General features: G+C 55.0%; 2 protein-coding genes across 2 annotated transcripts; both read right to left on the bottom strand.

The window, feature by feature from the left end:
- Nucleotides 1–6,253: 6,253 nt before the first annotated feature.
- On the bottom strand, nt 6,254–14,109 carry LOC131590721 (uncharacterized). The gene is made up of 2 exons (XM_058860995.1): nt 13,690–14,109; nt 6,254–6,478 (listed from the first exon to the last, which is right to left on the bottom strand). The coding sequence occupies exons 1-2, from the start codon at nt 14,107–14,109 to the stop codon at nt 6,254–6,256; spliced, it is 645 nt and encodes a 214-aa protein (XP_058716978.1).
- A 2,604-nt stretch (nt 14,110–16,713) lies between these two features.
- On the bottom strand, nt 16,714–19,570 carry ATP5PO (ATP synthase peripheral stalk subunit OSCP). Its single transcript, XM_058829169.1, has 7 exons — nt 19,464–19,570; nt 19,268–19,318; nt 18,652–18,762; nt 17,998–18,127; nt 17,765–17,877; nt 17,211–17,297; nt 16,714–16,904 (listed from the first exon to the last, which is right to left on the bottom strand). Exons 1-7 carry the CDS (start codon nt 19,491–19,493, stop codon nt 16,791–16,793), a joined length of 636 nt encoding a protein of 211 aa, XP_058685152.1. The 5' UTR covers nt 19,494–19,570; the 3' UTR covers nt 16,714–16,790.
- Nucleotides 19,571–20,047: the final 477 nt, after the last annotated feature.

Genomic DNA, 20,047 nt, shown 5'->3' with positions numbered 1-20,047 from the left:
CCTTTGCAGCGACGTGCCGGGGAGCCGTGGGCAGCGGCTGCAGGTGCCGCGGGAGGCCGGGGAGCAGGGCTGGCCCTCAGGGCTGTGCCCGGCCAGCGGGGCTCGTCGCTGCCTTCCTTCAGCAGTGACACGCAGGGGCACCGAGCGCAGCCGCGGCGCCTTGGCCGGGCCCGGGGAGCTCAGCGGCCCAGGGGCACCACGCGAGGCCGGGGCCACCCGGCTCGGGGCAATGGCCGCGGCCCCGACTCTCGCAGCTCTCCCCTCGGCCGTGCGGCGCCACGGGGCCAGAGCCCGGGCCCGGGGCTCGCTCCCTGCTGCCAGCAGGGCGCTGCCGAGGGCTCCCCGCCCGCCGGGGCCGGGGCCGGCCGCTGAGGGAGCGGCGCCGCCATTGCTGCCGCCCTCAGGGGCTCTGAGGGGAGCGCGGCTCCCGCCGGCCCCGCTCCGCCCGCACGGGCAACAAAAGCACGGAGCACAAAGACACACGGAGCTCCAAGTGTGTCCGTGCCCTTCCAAATGCATTCGGACAGCGGCCCCAAGGGCTGCGCTCGGCTGCGCCAGCATCGCCACACGGCCCCGTTGGGTGACATGGGACACGAAACCCACAGGCTTTAGTCTACTTGGGATAAACGAGTTTTTTCCTTTACTTGGGACAGAAAACCACTACTGATTGCACTAATCTCTTCTACGCTGGTCTTAAAAGGCATAACAATGCCAGAAAGTTATAATTAGAGATGCACATGACACAAAAGTCATAAAGACATAGTTAGGAGCAACTTCTCAACTGACAAAAGACTTAATAAAACTCCCTTAGAAAATACTCACAAAGTGTTTTCACTTGATGTTCTTCACATTTTGAACTTTTAAATCTGTTCCTTGTTTTCCACTTGATTTTGGAAACCTTGAAGCCAAACTGAGCAGCATCAATTAAAAATCAACAGCTGGGTCCAAGGCTTCAGGATCGCTGTGGAACTCCCGCAGGACTCGCACGCTTCAGACGAGCACAAGAGCACCTCTGGTTCCCGAGGCTGCACGGCAGCACGCCAGGAGTAAAATCAGAGTTACTCCTGATTTCATCACCTTGCCGTGCATCATTTATCCAGAACCTCCTCCCAGTGCGCTGAGGGAGAGGAGACAGATCAAGTGTGGCTCTGGATAATCTGTTTTCTCTCCAACTTTCCCACTCCTGGCACTGCTTTCAAGTGCCAACCTGCAGCTGGGACCACACCTGATGTCCCCCAGGCCTCTCCTGTGGGCTGGAGCTTCACAGGGCAGCTCCACCAAGAACAATTCCTTTGCCCATTGCAGGAATCTCTTTTGGTGTGGAAAAGAATGAAAGAAAGAAAGGAGAATTGCTGCCTTCCCCTCTCTCAGGGCTGCAGAAGTGCCCAAACCTTCACCTGCTGCTCCCACAGAGAGGAACGCTGGCCTAGGGACTCTCTGCTCTTGGATATTGGGCAAGGGAGGGAGGAGACACTGGGCTGTCCCTGGGGACACAAGAAATGGGTGAACATCCAGTCCAAATACTCTCATGTGGCATTTGTAACCCTGCAGTGGTTCTTATTTGGTTTTGGAAAGCAGACAGGAGGAGGAGGAGGAGGAGGAGGAGAGGGCCTAAGAAAGGAAGAATCCTTCTGTACCCCCTGACAGGAGGGGCTGGCAGGTGCGGGTGGGGTCCTGCTCCCAGAGAACAGCAACAGGACAAGGGGAAACGGGCTCAGGCTGGGCCAGGGGAGGCTCAGGGTGGACAGCAGCAGGAATTTGCCCATGGAAAGGGAGCTCAGGCCTTGGCAGGGGCTGCCCAGGGAGCTTTGCAGTGCCCATCCCTGGAGGTGCCCAAGGAAGGGCTGGACGTGGCACTCAGGGCTCTGCGCTGGGGACAAGGTGGGCATCGGGCACAGCTGGGACTCCATGGGCTGGGAGGGCTTTTCCAGCCTCAGGGATCAGGGATTCAGAGCAAGTTGGAGCTGGGTCCTTCCAGGGGGTCCTCATCATCCACCAGGCCCACGCACTTATTCCACACCTTGGCCTGGCTGCCATCTTCCCCTCGGGACATCTTTTGGTCTCTGCAGCGCTTCCTTTTAGAAAGCACAAGGTCACCGACTGTGACACCGAGGAATGACATGGAGCACAACACCTCTTCCAACCGGGCCTCTGCCTGCTCCTTCCACCGATTCCACACTTGGGAGGACAGAAATTCATATCCATCATATTCGTACTCTTCCTCCTCCTTCTCCTCCTTGTTGACTCCATAATCATTGGGGAAGTAGGCATCCAGCCATTCCAGCACCTTCTGATGACACGACATTTCCTCCATTCCTGGCAGTTCACGTGAAGAGCTCGGACCTCTCTCCATTCCACCAAGCAGGGCCATCCTTGGTATCTCTTCATCCTCCCATACTTCCCAATGGGGGAGCTCTTCATCGTCAGCCTCTTTCCTCTGGGATGTGTCCTGGATGCCACAGTCTTCCCCAGAGCACAGCTGGGAATAATCTTTGACGTCTTCTGGGGAAACCTTCTCACCCTCGTTGTTATGCTCCTTGTCACTCTCGCTGTCCCCTGCATTGCCCTCATTGTCCTCTGGCACTGGGGACAGCTCCTCATCACTTGGGCTGTCCCCTGAAATGACCTCAGTGCTTTCTACAACTGGGGACAGCTCCTGACCACTCATGCTGTCCCCTCGAAAGACATCGATGTCCTCTGACATTTGGGACAGCTCCAGGTCACTCCTGCTGTCCCCTGAAATGTCCTCAATGTCCTTGCCAACTGGGACAGCTCCTGGTCACTCTCGCTGTCCCCTGGAATAACCTTGACAGCCTCTTCCATTGATGACAGCTCCTGACCACTCATGCTGTCCCCTCCAATGACCTCCACGTCCTCTTCCACAGGGAACAGCTCCTGGTCACTCGTGCCTTGCCCTGGAATCACCTCAATGGCCTCTTGCACTGGAGACACCCCTGGCTCACCGTTGCTGTCCCTTGGAGAGAGCTCAATGGCGTCTTCTACTAGGGACAGCTCTGGGTCACTGACATTTCCCCTCGGGACAGCTCGTTGTTATCCCGTTTTCCTGGAGCTGTGCCCGTGAGGCTGCGCTCCATGGCTCGAGCTCCCAAGGGGATGGGTGGCACAGGCTGCAGCTGCCAGCTCGGGGACACACGGGCTGTGTCCTCCTGGGCCACCCTGAGCGGGGGCAAGAGCACCCTGGGCATGGGCGTGTGTGGCTGCCCAGGACAGGGGCTGCAGGGCTGGGGCCCCTTCTCTCCTGTGCTCCCCAGCTCTGTGCCCTGGCTCCGAGTGTCCTTGGGACTCACCAGGCACGGCAGTGTGGTCAGCGGTTGGAGAGGTGGCAGCCGTGGCAGTGGTGGCAGTGGTGGCAGTCTGTCCCCACAGAGGGACAGGGCCTGGCTCCGGCTGCCCTGCGGTGCTGCCTGCGGCTGTCTGAGCTCCAACTGTGAGACCTTGAGTATTCCTTTTTTGGTTCCCACTTTTGGCTGCCTGAGCTCCACCAGTGGCAGCTTGAGGTGCATCAGTGAAGAGGATGAGGAAGAGGATGAGGACACGTGTGACGGAGACGGCTCTCTTGGCACAGCGAAGATCCTGGCCTTCTCCGTCCACTGGCCTCTCCTTCCCTCTTCATCCCTCCGCAGGCTCAGCAGGTGGCCTTGGGCTGTCTGGGAGTTGGGGTTCATCTTCTCGCTCTCCATCTTCTGTGAAATTCAATGTAACGTCCACTGTCTTCAAGTGCAGACTTTGAATTTGTTTCTCGTTTTCCATTTTATTTTGGAAACCTTGAAGCCAAACTGAGCAGCATCAATTAAAAATCAACAGCTGGGTCCAAGGCTTCAGGATCGCTGTGGAACTCCCGCAGGACTCGCACGCTTCAGACGAGCACAAGAGCACCTCTGGTTCCCGAGGCTGCACGGCAGCACGCCAGGAGTAAAATCAGAGTTACTCCTGATTCATGGTAGGAGCAACAGACACTGGCTTAGGCTCACTGTCTGGTTTGGCTGCTAGCTTGGCTGCAGCCTGAGTGACTGGGGTAGCTGCTGATTTATTTGCCTGCCTTACAGTATCTAGCAGCGTGTGATAAACATACGCTAGGGCTCAGCTTGAGCCCCATCATTATTATTGCAATGATATTTTTCTCTTTAAAATCATCATAGCAATTTTCTTCTAGATATTTTCTTACTTTATCTGGGTTCTGAATTTGTTCACATGAAAATTCCCTGGCTGGGGGATTAGAAAATTTCTTCAGAGTCCTGCCCATTCTCTCCCATTCTCTACACCACTCAGGATTTCTCACACTTGAGTCTACTTCTGGGGCAGGGGTCTCGTTGGCTCCTCTGGATATCTCAGCCCTCACTCTAGAGAAGTTGCAGACCATATAGAGGAAGCTTAACAGCTGAACTACCAGGAAAGTGACCAGGAAAGTGGTATCCTTAACACTCAGGGGAAACTGGGTATTCTCAAAGAGGATATAAAAGATTCAAAGGAGAAGAAGGAAAGAAAAGGCTGAAAAGCCTCATCCTCTGCTCTTCTTCTAACAAACTGGGTACAATTACTAATAAACTCTTAAAATGTGCTACTGGGACTGGGAGGCAGGGTCGGGCGAAGAAACCATAAGCCAAAAATACTTGACAGAAACTTCAGTCGTTCTATCAACTTCTTATAAATCATTATTACCGAGCCCAGCACAATAACCATTCTAATCCGTACCTCTCTACTGTAAAAGAGGGAAAAGACAGGTATTAAAACTTCAAAAAAATTCTAGGGACTAGATCTACATGAAGGCCTTTACTTCAAGAGATATTATGCATCTAAACAACATGGCTACTGACTGCTTTATCCCAATACAGAATAAATACAACTAAAAATACAACTAACAATCAGTACAGGTTTTTTTACTTTCCCTGGCCCCACATTGGGTGCCAAAAACTGTATTTGTCCTAGTTTAGGGCAAATTAGGGAGGAAAACTTCAAATGGGGGTTTCCCCAGGGAAATTCCCCCTCCCCACTAACTGGTCCGGGATAGGAAAAAAAATAATTCTTGGAGAGAAGTGGAAAAAGCTGTTTATTTAACAGAAATTGAATAATATTAAATAATAATACCTCTCGCTGTTCGATGGGATGGCAAGTCTAGGAAGAAAAGTCCTTTTCATGTGGTGTAGCTCGGCTCGCTCAGGTTCTTATCAGTCCCTCCGGCGCTGGAAAGTGCCGAGGCCCAGGCCCCGGTGGGCCACAGGCCTGAGCTCCCGGGGTTTGGCTGGGTGTTCAGTCCGGAGCAGGTTTGCACAGATCCAAGAAAAAGGGAAAAAACAAAGGTCCAGGGAACTCCTCTGCCTCAGCTAGCTAAAACTAACTAAAAGCCAGAGAGAAGCTCTGTCCCGCTGTCTGTCCATGCTGCAGACACCACAGTCCAGGAGCGAGATGTGTGGGAGTGATGTTTTCTTTAACACAAACTGCAGCTTCTTCTTCCTCCCCTTCGCTCTCAGAGCCAGTCTTAAAGGTGCAGAATTTAATATATAACATAAACCAGACAACTGGGGACACCAGTATCATAAAGTCACTCCAGGACAGCAGGGCACTGCGGTCAGCAGTCGGAGAGGTGGCAGCTGCGGCAGCGGTGGCAGCTGTTGTTGCGGTGGCAGTGGTGGCAGCCTGTTCCCACAGAGGGACAGGGCCCAGCTCCAGCTGCCCTGCGGTGCTGCCTGCGGCTGCCTGAGCTCCATTCTTGAGACCTTGAGTATTCCTTTTTTGGTTCCCACCTTTGGCTGCCTGAGCTCCACCGGTGGGAGCTTGAGGGGCATCAGTGAAGTGCAGGAGGATGAGGACACATGCGACGAAGACGGCTCTCTTGGCACAGTGAAGATCCTGGCCTTCTCCGTCCACTGGCCTCTCCTTCCTGCTTCGTCCCCCTGCAGGCTCAGCAGGTGGCCTTGGGCTGTCTGGGAGTTGGGGTTCACCTTCTCGCTCTCCATCTCCTGTGAAATTCAATGTAACGTCCACTGTCTTCAAGTGCAGACTTTGAATTTGTTTCTCGTTTTCCATTTTATTTTGGAAACCTTGAAGCAAAACTGAGCAGCATCAATTAAAAATCAACAGCTGGGTCCAAGGCTTCAGGATCGCTGTGGAACTCCCGCAGGACTCGCACGCTTCAGACGAGCACAAGAGCACCTCTGGTTCCCGAGGCTGCACGGCAGCACGCCAGGAGTAAAATCAGAGTTACTCCTGATTTCATCGCCTTGCCGTGCATCATTTATCCAGAACCACCTCCAAGTGCGCTGAGGGAGAGGAGACAGATCAAGTGTGGCTCTGGATAATCTGTTTTCTCTCCAACTTTCCCACTCCTGGCACTGCTTTCAAGTGCCAACCTGCAGCTGGGACCACACCTGATGTCCCCCAGGCCTCTCCTGTGGGCTGGAGCCTCGCAGGGCAGCTCCACCAAGAACAATTCCTTTGCCCATTGCAGGAGTCTCCTTTGCTGTGGAAAAGAATGAAAGGAACATTCACAGAATCACACAGTCACACAATCACCAGCTTGGAAGAGACCTTTAATATCATTGAGTCCAACCCAGCCCTAACACCTCAACTCGACCATGGCACCGAGTACCACATCCAGGCTTTTTCTAAACACATCCAGGGATGGTGACTCCACCACCTCCCTGGGCAAACCATTCCAATCATTTATCACCCTTTCTGTAAAAAACCTTTTCCTAATATCCAACCTGTATTTCCCTCAGTGCAGCTTAAGGCTGTGTCCTCTGGTTCTGTCGGTTGTTGCCTGGAGAAAGAGACCGACCCCACCTGGCTCCAGCCACCTCTCAAGGAGTTGTAGAGAGTGATAAGGTCACCTCTGAGTCTCCTTTTCTCCAGGCTAAACAACCCCAGCTCCCTCAGTGGTTCCTCGTAGGGTTTGTGTTCCCAGCCCCTCACCAGCCTCGTTGCCTCCTCTGGACGCGCTCAGGTGTCTCAGCGTCCTTCCCGACCTGAGGGGCCAGGACTGGACACAGCACTCGAGGTGTGGCCCCCCCTGAGCCTCCTCCAGGCTGAACAACCCAGCTGGTGGAGAATTCCCCCAAACCTGGTTTGAGGCCACTCACCTCCCTGATATTTCCCTCTCTCTCAGTGGGGCTGGAAGAGGTTTGGGTTTATGATTTATTCTCAGGCTGCTCTTTCAAAGGGTTATCACCCTACATGCAGACTGGTGGCCCCTCAGAGCAACAAGAAAACTGGTATTAAATAGAAATAATTGTCACAAGAATGTTAAAATCAAACTTTGGTCTAGAACATATCCCATAACCCATTCTACAGTCTCAAGCACAGAGGCTGGCTTGTATCTGTTAAGAAAAGAAGGGAGAGACACAGCGATATTTATTCCTGATGAGCATTCCTAAATGAAGAGCGGATTAGCTGGCCTGTTTCCCTGAACAACAAAAATCACAATTAATAACTAAATGTTCTGAGAAACCCAACAAACATTTTATGCCAACACGAGACTTCTGCTCCCGAGACCGGTGTTCTGTCCTGGGATGAATCTGCGAGGGTGGCATTGTCCCCCTCAGGGTGGCACAGGAGGGCCACCAAGGCCAGGTGTCCCCAAGCTGCTGGCAGCACTCTCGGTGCCTGTTGGAGTCTGAGATACAGAGTGTGTGCCCTTGTTTCTAATACTTAATTCTAGGATTCAAAGAAACACTGAATTTCATATAACATGAAATTCATGAGCATGTTTTCATGGTGATACATGAAAACAAATGTTAGATAGGAAAAGTGTGTAGATTAGAAAGTTTCTTAAATCACTGGGTGAAAAAGTAGTTTAGAGAACAGGAGACAGGATGGAGGATTCAGGGTGTTGTCTCTTGTCCTTCTTCTTTCTTCTTCATGTTCTTCTCCTAGGGGTTTTTGGGCAGTAGTAGGTGATTGGGTAGAAAATGTCGCAGTGCAGCACACAGGTGTTGGGTCATTGGGTCATTAAGAAAAATAATTGAGTTGGCATCTGTTAATTGGGTAAATGGACATATAAAAGACCTTGAAGAAGATCTTTGTTGGCCATTTTACCCTTTTCTATCATAGTGCACAGAGCTCCTTGTACCTTGTAATGCTGATAAGGAAAAAATAAACAACTGAGACCAAACAAGAGAAAACCGCCTCCCTCTCATCAATCTTCAGTTCAAAGGGAAAAAGAACCTAATCCAAAAGTCCTTAACGAGACAGGTGGCTCTACAGGAGCAGGGACACGGCCACCAGCGGGGCCACCAGCGGCCACCACTGCGTGTGCCCAGAGCTCAGGGCCCTGCAGCGGTGCCGGGACACGGCCCCGGAGCCAAAGGGCAGAGCAGGACCCGGCCCTCCTGTCACACACAGAGCTGCTGCAGGAGCTGAGGAGGAGTCCCCATCCCTGGAGTGCAATCCTGGCCTTCTGGGAAAGGCACCTACAACAAGGGAAAATGCGGATGGGGCTGGAGCCACCCGGGACAGTGGGAGGTGTCCCTGCCCTGGTGTCACCGTGCCAGGAGGGAGAGATGCCTCTGCCCCAACTGAGGGGCAAGTGAGACCGCAGGACACCAACAGAGGGATTTTATGAAACAGCACGGATTGGATTGCACAAGAAGCAACAGGTAGGGAGAGAGAGAGAAAGAGGAAACACCCGTCAGAGAGGAGGAGACACCGAGCAGGACAAAATCAGCTGCAACTACAAGAGCCCAGGAGCTCTGTCAGTGTAGGAGCTGTAGGGACTCCAGAAGTGACTCCACTTTCTGCTGAGCAGGCCCTGGGCAGGGACAGGGGAGTAGAGGGTGCACGGCTTTAGCCCCAGGGGCAGCTGCAAGGTCCTTCTGGTGGAGGTTCAGTTCAGCCGCGCCAAACTCGCGCTGCCTTCCTAACCCAGCCCGGCTCCCCGGCCATGGGCAGCGGCAGAGCGGGACACGATGTATCAGAAATACAAAATGTTCTATATTTGTGTTTTTATAGCATGGGCTGTGATGTAAATATACAATACGTAACAAAAATTAATTATTTGCTACTTATATTTATTGATTAAATTTTCCCTTTAGTTTTGTACTCTTAAATTCCTATTCTTATTCTTCTTACTACTCCTATTTTTCTTACTACTTTTCTTCTTTGTTTCTTCTATGTATTTTTAAATTCTTATTCCTATTCCTATTACTCTTCTTCTTCTCCTATGTATTCTTAAATTCTTATTCTTATTACTCTTCTTCTTCTTATATATATATTTAAATTCTAATTCCTATTCTTCTTCTTCTTCTTATATATATGTTTAAATTCTTATTCCTATTACTCTTCTTCTTCTAAGTATTTTTTAATTCTTAATACTATTCTTCTTCTATGTATTCTTAAATAAGTCTTCTCCATCTTCTGTGTCTAATTAGTCTTTGTCCTCTTTATCATAGTCTGTCATCATCTTCTTTGTCTTCGTCTTCTTCATCTGCTACGTCATCTTTGTCGCCTTTGTTTTCTTTGTCTTTGTCTTCATCTTCCTCTTCTTCACAGTCTTTGCCTTCTTCATCTGCTCTGTCGTCTTCATCTTCTTTGTTTGCTTGTCTTTGTTGTTGTCTCCTGTGTCGTTGTCGTGGTTTCTGCTGAGAGTCTGGTCCAGGAGGGTGTGGGATCCCTTTAGGAGATACTGTTCATTATGGAGTGTCCTCTATTAAGTGTGTCTCAAAAATGTGACAGTTGTCTTCTTCATCTTCTTCATTTACTTCATCTTCTTCATTATCTTTGATTCATCATCTTCCTCCTCTGCTTTACTCCTCCGGCTGTGGCCTCAGGCAGGAGCAGCGGAACAGAGCCCGCAGCGCCCGCAGTGCCCGCCTGAAGCGGGAGGGACGTCTCCTGGGGGCAGCCGGCTGCCCGTGGAGGGCCTGGGCTCCCAGCCGGGGCCAGGGGCTGGCGGGGCCGTGCGGGGCAGGCACCAGCCCTGGGCTGCACGGCTCCTGTGCCGGGCACTCAACCCAGGCCTCGCGAGGAACAGGGACCGGGAGCCCGTCTGCCGCAAAAACTCTCCATTTCTGGTCCTTATCCTCTTCCAGGGGCAGCTCCAGGACACTCACCTCGTCCCACTCATCATCCTCGGGACACAAGGGCTTGGTCTTGATGCTGTGCTCGGTCTCGTCATCACAGTTCCCCTGGACAAGCTCCTTGTCACTGTCATCTTCCCAACTGGAGCGTCCTGAGGCTCTGCTGCCGTTCCCTCCTAACACAGCTTGGCCAATGCCAGCTTCTTCCCAGTCGGAAACTTCAGCACAGCTGATGACATCTCCGTGGAACAGCCCTTGCTCGATGTATTCTTCCCAGTCTGAGGGGACTTGGGAGCTGCTGTCTCCTCCCTGGGACAGTTCTTGCTCTGAGTATTTTTCCCACTTGGAGAGTTCAGGGTAATTCATCACTTTCCAGTGGAACACATCTTCCTCCATGCGCTCTTCCGTGTCAGACAGTTCCTGGGACAGCTCTGGGTCTCGCTCCAGGAAAGGCTCCAGGTCATCCAAGAACTGCCAAAGTTTCATTTCCTCATCAGCGTCGTCCATCCTGTCCCGCAGTGTCAGCACTGACCCCGCTGCTGCCTCCTCAGCAGCTCCGGCCGGGGTAGCAGCTGCCGGCTCAGCCTCCATGGCACTGCCCGGGGCAGGAGCAGGTGCTGCCTCTGCTGCCACCACTGTGCCCTTGGGGCTGGCAGAGCTGGGCCCCTCTGGGGGACAAGGCTGGGTGTCCTCCTCCTTCACTGGGCGCACAGGCTTCTCCCTAGTACTGGAGCTCATGTTGTCCTCCCACTGGGACAGCTCTTGTTCTCCCAAACCTTCCCCTTGGGTCAGCTCTGGGTCACTCCAGGACCCCAGATCACTCATCCAGTCCAAGGATTCCTGGCTGTCTTGCTGTGCCACCACTGAACCTGACAGCTCTGAATCGGACATGGACTCTGCCCACTCCTGCTGCTCACTGGGAGCCTGGGGAACGTCCCCAACTCTCACATGTACAGGGCCTTGGTTGTGGTCTTGGCTTCTCCTGGCTCCCCACTGGGAAGTCTCTTGGACTGTCACATCTTCCAACTGGGAAAGCTCCTCATCACTGAAATCTTCCCTCTGGGGAAGCTCTCGGTCCATTTTGATGAAGGGCCTCTCCTAAGTCTCTGTCAGTGGCAGGGCTGACCTGCCCACTGCCCCCGACCACTGCCCACCGGGGACTTCCAGCCAGCTGGGCAAAGGTCTGGGGGACCAGGACTTGGAGTTGGCTTTGTCCTTGTCTCTGTTGTCTGATGCTACTGGTGCTTAGCACAGACGAACGCAGGGAGCTGCTTCCTCCTCAGGCAGCGGCTCTCCTGGGACTGGGCACCCCAGGGCTCTGCGCCCCTTGGATCCCCTCAGCCAGGCTGGGGCTCCCTGATGTCACAAGGCTCTCTGGCCACCACCGTGTCCCGCGTCACAGAGGGCCCTGACCCCACGCGCCCGTGTCACCAAGGGCCACCCCCGGCAGCCCAAGACCAGCGCAGCGGGCAGGAAGCGGCCCGGAGCAGCCCCCGGACCCCCTGGTGGCCTTGTGGCCCCTGCTGTGCCCAGAGCCCTGAGAGGCTTTGGCCACGCTGGCACACGTGTGCCAGCCCCAGCCCCGCACTGCAGAGCCCGGCCTTTGCAGCCTGCGCTGGGCCGGCCACGAGCAATTGGCCTTTGCAGCGACGTGCCGGGGAGCCGTGGGCAGCGGCTGCAGGTGCCGCGGGAGGCCGGGGAGCAGGGCTGGCCCTCAGGGCTGTGCCCGGCCAGCGGGGCTCGTCGCTGCCTTCCTTCAGCAGTGACACGCAGGGGCACCGAGCGCAGCCGCGGCGCCTTGGCCGGGCCCGGGGAGCTCAGCGGCCCAGGGGCACCACGCGAGGCCGGGGCCACCCGGCTCGGGGCAATGGCCGCGGCCCCGACTCTCGCAGCTCTCCCCTCGGCCGTGCGGCGCCACGGGGCCAGAGCCCGGGCCCGGGGCTCGCTCCCTGCTGCCAGCAGGGCGCTGCCGAGGGCTCCCCGCCCGCCGGGGCCGGGGCCGGCCGCTGAGGGAGCGGCGCCGCCATTGCTGCCGCCCTCAGGGGCTCTGAGGGGAGCGCGGCTCCCGCCGGCCCCGCTCCGCCCGCACGGGCAACAAAAGCACGGAGCACAAAGACACACGGAGCTCCAAGTGTGTCCGTGCCCTTCCAAATGCATTCGGACAGCGGCCCCAAGGGCTGCGCTCGGCTGCGCCAGCATCGCCACACGGCCCCGTTGGGTGACATGGGACACGAAACCCACAGGCTTTACTCTGCTTGGGATAAACGAGTTTTTTCCTTTACTTGGGACAGAAAACCACTACTGATTGCACTAATCTCTTCTACACTGGTCTTAAAAGGCATAACAATGCCAGAAAGTTATAATTAGAGATGCACATGACACAAAAGTCATAAAGACATAGTTAGGAGCAACTTCTCAACTGACAAAAGACTTAATAAAACTCCCTTAGAAAATACTCACAAAGTGTTTTCACTTGATGTTCTTCACATTTTGAACTTTTAAATCTGTTCCTTGTTTTCCACTTTATTTTGGAAACCTTGAAGCCAAACTGAGCAGCATCAATTAAAAATCAACAGCTGGGTCCAAGGCTTCAGGATCGCTGTGGAACTCCCGCAGGACTCGCACGCTTCAGACGAGCACAAGAGCACCTCTGGTTCCCGAGGCTGCACGGCAGCACGCCAGGAGTAAAATCAGAGTTACTCCTGATTTCATCGCCTTGCCGTGCATCATTTATCCAGAACCTCCTCCCAGTGCGCTGAGGGAGAGGAGACAGATCAAGTGTGGCTCTGGATAATCTGTTTTCTCTCCAACTTTCCCACTCCTGGCACTGCTTTCAAGTGCCAACCTGCAGCTGGGACCACACCTGGTGTCCCCAAGGCCTCTCCTGTGGGCTGGAGCTTCACAGGGCAGCTCCACCAAGAACAATTCCTTTGCCTATTGCAGGAGTCTCCTTTGGTGTGGAAAAGAATGAAAGAAAGAAAGGAGAATTGCTGCCTTCCCCTCTCTCAGGGCTGCAGAAGTGCCCAAACCTTCACCTGCTGCTCCCACAGAGAGGAACGCTGGCCTAGGGACTCTCTGCTCTTGGATATTGGGCAAGGGAGGGAGGAGACACTGGGTTGTCCCTGGGGACACAAGAAATGCGTCAACATCCAGTCCAAATACTCTCATGTGGCATTTGTCACCCTGCAGTGGTTCTTATTTGGTTTTGGAAAGCAGACAGGAGGAGGAGGAGGAGGAGGAGGAGAGGGCCTAAGAAAGGAAGAATCCTTCTGTACCCCCTGGCAGGAGGGGCTGGCAGGTGCGGGTGGGGTCCTGCTCCCAGAGAACAGCAACAGGACAAGGGGAAACGGGCTCAGGCTGGGCCAGGGGAGGCTCAGGGTGGACAGCAGCAGGAATTTGCCCATGGAAAGGGAGCTCAGGCCTTGGCAGGGGCTGCCCAGGGAGCTTTGCAGTGCCCATCCCTGGAGGTGCCCAAGGAAGGGCTGGACGTGGCACTCAGGGCTCTGCGCTGGGGACAAGGTGGGCATTGGGCACAGCTGGGACTCCATGGGCTGGGAGGGCTTTTCCAGCCTCAGGGATCAGGGATTCAGTGCAAGTTGGAGCTGGGTCCCTCCAGGGGGTCCTCATCATCCACCAGGCCCACGCGCTTATTCCACACCTTGGCCTGGCTGCCATCTTCCCCTCGGGACATCTTTTGGTCTCTGCAGCGCTTCCTTTTAGAAAGCACAAGGTCACCGACTGTGACACCGAGGAATGACATGGAGTACAACACCTCTTCCAACCGGGCCTCCGCCTGCTCCTTCCACTGATTCCACACTTGGGAGGACAGAAATTCATATCCATCATATTCGTACTCTTCCTCCTCCTCCTCCTCAACTCCATAATCATTGGGGAAGTTGGCGTCCAGCCATTCCAGCACCTTCTGATGACACGACATTTCCTCCATTCCTGGCAGTTCACGTGATGAGCTTGGACCTCTCTCCATTCCACCAAGCAGGGCCATCCTTGGCATCTCTTCATCATCATCTTCTTCCCAATGGGAGAGCTCTTCATCCTCATCTTCTTCCCACTGGGACATGCCCTGGACGCCACAGTCTTCCCCAGAGCACAGCTGGGAATAATCTTTGACATCATCTGGAGAAAACTTCTCATCCTCATTGCTATGCCCTTGGGACAGCTCCTTGTCACTCTCTGTTTGGGACAGCTCCTTGTCACTCTCTGTTTGTCACAGCTCCTTTTGAAACTTTTCTTCACCCGGGAACAGCTCCTTGTCACTCTCGCTGTCCCCTGCACTGCCCTCAATGTCCTCTGGCACTGGGGACAGCTCCTCATCACTTGGGCTGTCCCCTGAAATCACCTCAGTGCTTTCTACAACTGGGGACAGCTCCTGACCACTCATGCTGTCCCTTCAAAAGACACCAATGTCCTCTGACATTTGGGACAGCTCCAGGTCACTCCTGCTGTCACCTGAAAGGTCCTCAATGTCCTTTCCAACTGGGGACAGCTCCTGGTCATTCGTGCTGTCCCCTGGAATCACCTCGATGGCCTCTTCCACTGAGGACACCCCTGGCTCACTTTTGCTGTTCCCCGGAGAGAGCTCAGTGATCTCTTCTACTGTGGACAGCTCCTCATCACTTGTGCTGTCCACTGGAAAGAGCTCACTGTCATCTTCCACTGGGGACAGCTCCAGGTCACTTGTGCTGTCCACTGGAGAGAGTTCGATGTCCTCAGTTACTGGGGACAGCTCCAGGTCACTGACATTTCCCCCTCGGGACAGCTCGTTGTTATCCCATTTTTCGGGAGCTGTGCCCGTGAGGCTGTGCTCCACAGTTCGAGCTCCCAAGGGGATGGGTGGCACAGGCTGCAGCTGCCAGCTCGGGGACACACGGGCTGTGCCCTCCTGGGCCACCCTGAGCGGGGGCAAGAGCACCCTGGGCACGGGGGTGTGTGGCTGCCCAGGACAGGGGCTGCAGGGCTGGGGCCCCTTCTCTCCTGCGCTCCCCAGCTCTGTGCCCTGGCTGCGAGTGTCCCTGGGACTCACCAGGCACAGCAGTGTGGTCAGCGGTTGGAGAGGTGGCAGCCGTGGCAGTGGTGGCAGCTGCTGTTGCAGTGGCACTGGTGGCAGTGCTGGCAGCGGTGACAGTGGTGGCAGTGGTGGCAGCCTGTCCCCACAGAGGGACAGGGCCCAGCTCCAGCTGCCCTGCGGTGCTGCCTGCGGCTGCCTGAGCTCCAACTGTGAGACCTTGAGTATTCCTTTTTTGGGTCCCACCTTTGGTTGCCTGAGCTCCACCAGTGGCAGTTTGAGGGGCATCCCTGAAGAGGATGAGGATGAGGACACGTGTGACGGAGACGGCTCTCTTGGCACAGCGAAGATCCTGGCCTTCTCCATCCACTGGCCTCTCCTTCCCTCTTCGTCCCTCTGCAGGCTCAGCAGGTGGCCTTGGGCTGTCTGGGAGTTGGGGTTCACCTTCTCGCTCTCCATCTCCTGTGAAATTCAATGTAACGTCCACTGTCTTCAAGTGCAGACTTTGAATTTGTTCCTTGTTTTCCACTTGATTTTGGAAACCTTGAAGCCAAACTGAGCAGCATCAATTAAAAATCAACAGCTGGGTCCAAGGCTTCAGGATCGCTGTGGAACTCCCGCAGGACTCGCACGCTTCAGACGAGCACAAGAGCACCTCTGGTTCCCGAGGCTGCACGGCAGCACGCCAGGAGTAAAATCAGAGTTACTCCTGATTTCATCGCCTTGCCGTGCATCATTTATCCAGAACCTCCTCCAAGTGCGCTGAGGGAGAGGAGACAGATCAAGGGTGGCTCTGGATAATCTGTTTTCTCTCCAACTTTCCCACTCCTGGCACTGCTTTCAAGTGCCAACCTGCAGCTGGGACCACACCTGATGTCCCCCAGGCCTCTCCTGTGGGCTGGAGCCTCGCAGGGCAGCTCCACCAAGAACAATTCCTTTGCCCATTGCAGGAGTCTCCTTTGCTGTGGAAAAGAATGAAAGAAAGAGGAGAATTGCTGCCTTCCCCTCTCTCAGGGCTGCAGAAGTGCTCAAACCTTCACCTGCTGCTCCCACAGAGAGGAACGCTGGCCTAGGGACTCTCTGCTCTTGGATATTGGGCAAGGGAGGGAGGAGACACTGGGCTGTCCCTGGGGACACAAGAAATGGGTCAATGTACATCCCAAATACTCACGTGCATCATGAATTCATTTATAAGAGACCTTCACGATCATCCAGTGCCACCATCATCACCTCAAACCATGTCCCAAGATCCACATCCAAACTTCTCCTGAGCACTCCCAGAGACAGTGACTCCACCACCTCCCTGGGCAGCTCATTCCAAGGCCTGAGCACTCTTCTGGAGAATGTTTTTCTAGTCACTATTTGAAACCTTCCCGTTTAGAATGGCCTTTGGGCCATTTCCTGCTATCCCCTCCCTTGGCCTGAGCAGTACAGACCAACCCCCAGAGATTTCTGGAGAGCCTGGCAGACCCCCCCAAGCACTGATCTCATTTTTCAGCTCCCTCAGTGCTCTCTCCATGTCCTTCCCCAGCAATCAGGCTTAGCCACATCTTCAAGTTGTGCCACTAATGTTCAGCCACAGCTACATAAACTCAGGGCAGCTTCAGCATCTTCCTCCTTCATGGCTGTGCTTCCCCAACCAAAACACTCAGCACCATCTCCACAGGAAGGAAGAATTTTATTGTTTCCATGTGACTGTTTCCATGGTTTCCCTGGGAATGAGCAGGGCAGCTCTCTCAGACAGTTTCTCTCATGATTTTTGTGAGTTTCTGGATCTTGGACCTTGTTGACATGTCCACGTACTTCTCCCCAATGTTGACAATCATGCCACCAAGGATTGATGGATCAGTCTAAGGAAGGAACATTGAACAGAAAGTCAATCAGCACAAGTTTGTTACCATAGGGTACAAGTTTTACACTAGCAAAAAAAATTAGAAAGCTTTTCAAAGTGCCCTTTTTGAGATAACTTTGTGGTCATTGTCCATCATCATCCAAAGGGAAGGTTTTAGAAATGAAAACATCATCCTGTCTACAAGAAAGCCCAGAACTATGTAACAAAGAAACTGGACTCAATAAAATCTTTTTCTGAAAATCAGAGACACAGAAACCCTTAACAAGAACTTAGTGACAATTATTTGTAAGTCAAAAATCCAGACCTTAGTCTGCAGCTTCAACACCTCTCCTTTAGCTAGGAACCCATTCAGAGCACTCTTCAGTTCAGTGAGGTTGGCCTCATCCAAGGGCTGAAAAAAAAGAACAGAAGAGAAGGAAAATCAAGGACTTAAAAATACTCAAATGATATAATGAGAAACCAAATTTTCTCCTCAGGTCCCTTGGAAGACACTTCCTGGAACAGGAATAACACAAGGTCAGCACAGGAACAACAACTACTTTGCGCCTTCCTAATTTCATGAAACATTTTCCTGTTTGAATGAAGAACAGGGGCAGCTCTATGTGCAGACCAGCCTGACTTTTGTCAGCCCATGGCAGGAAAGCCATGACCTCTTGTGCTGCAATGGGATGAAGTTTTCATTTTGGATCAGGAACTGGTGGATATCAACCCCCTCTCTGCAGCAATTTTTCAGCTTGGCAGAGGTGAGACATGTCCCCACAGCAAGTCCTTCAATCTCAGAGCACAGCATTAACCAGGAGAGGTTTGTCTTTTCTCCCACTGCCTGCTGCTGCCCTGATCCAGAGCTTCCCAGCCCACCTGAGCCGTGGTGACCGTGCACACCACCTCCCCTCGGAAGGCGCTCATGATCTTCCCAAAGGCAGAGACGATGCCCGGGGTGTAACGCAGGCGGCCGTTCTCAGCCAGCAGATCTGCAAAACAGCCACCAGCATCGAGGGGTTAAATTAAAGCACCACCAGAGGCAGATCCCAGCAGCAATTCCCATGGATGGCACGGCTGGGATGTTCTCCTGAAGCCCAGAGGTCACTCACTCATCAGGTTGACAGTGATTGGGGACATCTTCTCTCTTGCCAGGGCGTCATTGACGGCTTTTTGTTTCACTGAGCTCTTGGTGTGAGGGTTCATCACCACGCTGGACAGCTTGGGGTCCTTCAGGAGGCTCTGAGGGAATACACAAGGATGTGACAAAGGCCAAGGGTTTTCCTGGCATCACAAGGCCCACCTGGAGCAGCCAATGTAGGCAGCAAGGGCATTCCTGGAATGAGAACAAAGCTCTGGAGCTCATGGGAAGTGAAATGACAGCTCCAGGTAGAGAATCAAGGAATGGTTTGGGTTGGAAGGGACCTTAAGGATTGGATGGACCTAGCCCCACCCTGTGCCATGGGCAGGAACACCTTCCACTATCCCAGACTGCTCCAAGCCCCATCCAGCCTGGCCTTGGACACTTCCAGGAGTGGAGCAACCACAGCTTCTCTGGGCACCCTGTTCCAGGGCCTCCCCACCCTCTCAGGGAACAATTCCCTGGCAATATCCCATTTAAGCACCAGGACCACAGGCAGGCAGTACAGGTGCCAGCAGGTTGGGAGCCTCACAGGGCACAGGAGCCCAGCCCCCTCCCTCCTGAGGAGCAGCAGGGAACTCCCTGTGCTCCCACCCCCGGGAGCCCCGGTTGTGGAACACCTTACCCACACCCTGCTCAGCTCCTTCTCCACCTGCTCCAGCTTCTTCTGCTTGCTGGCTGCCGAGTAGAGGGCGGTGGCATAGCGCCCTTCCAGCCCGTACACCTGGATGGGCGGCTGCGGGAGGGAGGGCAGGCACTGAGCGGGGGAGCCGGGGAGAGACCCCCGCCCCTCGCCCTGGCCAGCCGGGAGCCAGCCCTGCACCCTCCCCTCACCGCCACCATCTCGGCCCCTCACAGCGCCCTGCCCCGGCACCTTGACCAGCCTGGACACCCCCCCTGGGAGCCAGCCCTGCACCCTCCCCTCACCGCCACCATCTCGGGCCCTCACAGCGCCCTGCTCCGGCACCCTGACCAGCCTGGACACCCCCCCTGGGAGCCAGCCCTGCACCCTCCCCTCACCGCCACCATCTCGGGCCCTCACAGCGCCCCGCCCCGGCACCCTGACCAGCCTGGACACCCTCCCGACCACCTCGCCTTGTCCGGCTTGGGGACCCCCCATCTCGCACCTCGATCGGCTCGGAGACCCCTCCCGACCCCTTCAGGACACCCCCTGCCCCGTATCTTCACCAGCTTTGAGACCGCCCTACCCCGTCCCTTGGACAACGCCGCTGCCCCCTCACCTTGACCAGCTTGGACACCGGTCTGGCTGCCGTCGTACTCAGCTGCCGCACCTGGCGGGGAATAAGGGGGAGAATGGCGGCGTCTGCGCAGCGCTCGAGGATGGGGAGGAAGGGGAAGGTCCGAGACCCGCGCGGGGCTGGAGACAGCACCGTTCCCCCCCAAAGCCGCCCAGGCCCCGCCGCCCCCCAATTTCACCTTCAAGACGAGCCCCGCTGCCGCCGCCATCTTTCCCGGCCGCCCCCAAGGGTCACCGCGCACTGCGCAGGCGCGGGGGGGCCACGCCCACCCCAGCGGCGGTAGAGGCCGCTCCTGCCGCGGGGCACGCTGGGAGCTGTAGTTCCGCGGGGCGGCGCCTTCCAGCCTCGCGCCCCCTGCCGGCCCATTGAGGGAGCACAGCCCCCGCGTCCCCACGGGGTCCCTGTGTCCCCTTGTCCTTGTGGTGTCCTTGTGGTGTCCCCAGTGTCCCTGTCGTGTCCCCAGTGTCCCTGTGGTGTCCCTGTATCCACAGTGTCCCTGTGCCCAGTGTCCCTGTGGTGTCCCCAGTGTCCCTGTGGTGTTCCTGTACCCACAGTGTCCCTGTGGTGTTCTTGTACCCACAGTGTCCCTGTGGTGTCCCCAGTGTCCCTGTGGTGTCCCCAGTGTCCCTGTGGTGTTCCTGTACCCACAGTGTCCCTGTGGTGTCCCCAGTGTCCCTGTGGTGTTCCTGTACCCACAATGTCCCTGTGGTGTCCTTGTATCCACAGTGTCCCTGTGTCCAGTGTCCCTGTGGTGTCCCTGTA

The sequence above is a fragment of the Poecile atricapillus genome, chromosome 1, assembly GCF_030490865.1.
Source record: "Poecile atricapillus isolate bPoeAtr1 chromosome 1, bPoeAtr1.hap1, whole genome shotgun sequence".
Taxonomy (NCBI): domain Eukaryota; kingdom Metazoa; phylum Chordata; class Aves; order Passeriformes; family Paridae; genus Poecile; species Poecile atricapillus.
This window is presented reverse-complemented; position numbering and strand designations above follow the sequence as displayed.

What these genes read in the sequence shown, in the direction of transcription:
- LOC131590721 (XM_058860995.1), bottom strand. Translation starts at nt 14,109, where the DNA reads ATGTCCCAGTGGGAAGAAGATGAGGATGAAGAGCTCTCCCATTGGGAA. An exon ending in AAGATGGCAGCCAGGCCAAG is followed by an intron (nt 6,479 to 13,689) that starts GTGTGGAATAAG and finishes TCTTTTCCACAG; the next exon opens with CAAAGGAGACTCCTGCAATG.
- ATP5PO (XM_058829169.1), bottom strand. Translation starts at nt 19,493, where the DNA reads ATGGCGGCGGCAGCGGGGCTCGTCTTGAAG. An exon ending in CAGCGGGGCTCGTCTTGAAG is followed by an intron (nt 19,319 to 19,463) that starts GTGAAATTGGGG and finishes ATTCCCCGCCAG; the next exon opens with GTGCGGCAGCTGAGTACGAC. An exon ending in AGGAGCTGAGCAGGGTGTGG is followed by an intron (nt 18,128 to 18,651) that starts GTAAGGTGTTCC and finishes GTATTCCCTCAG; the next exon opens with AGCCTCCTGAAGGACCCCAA.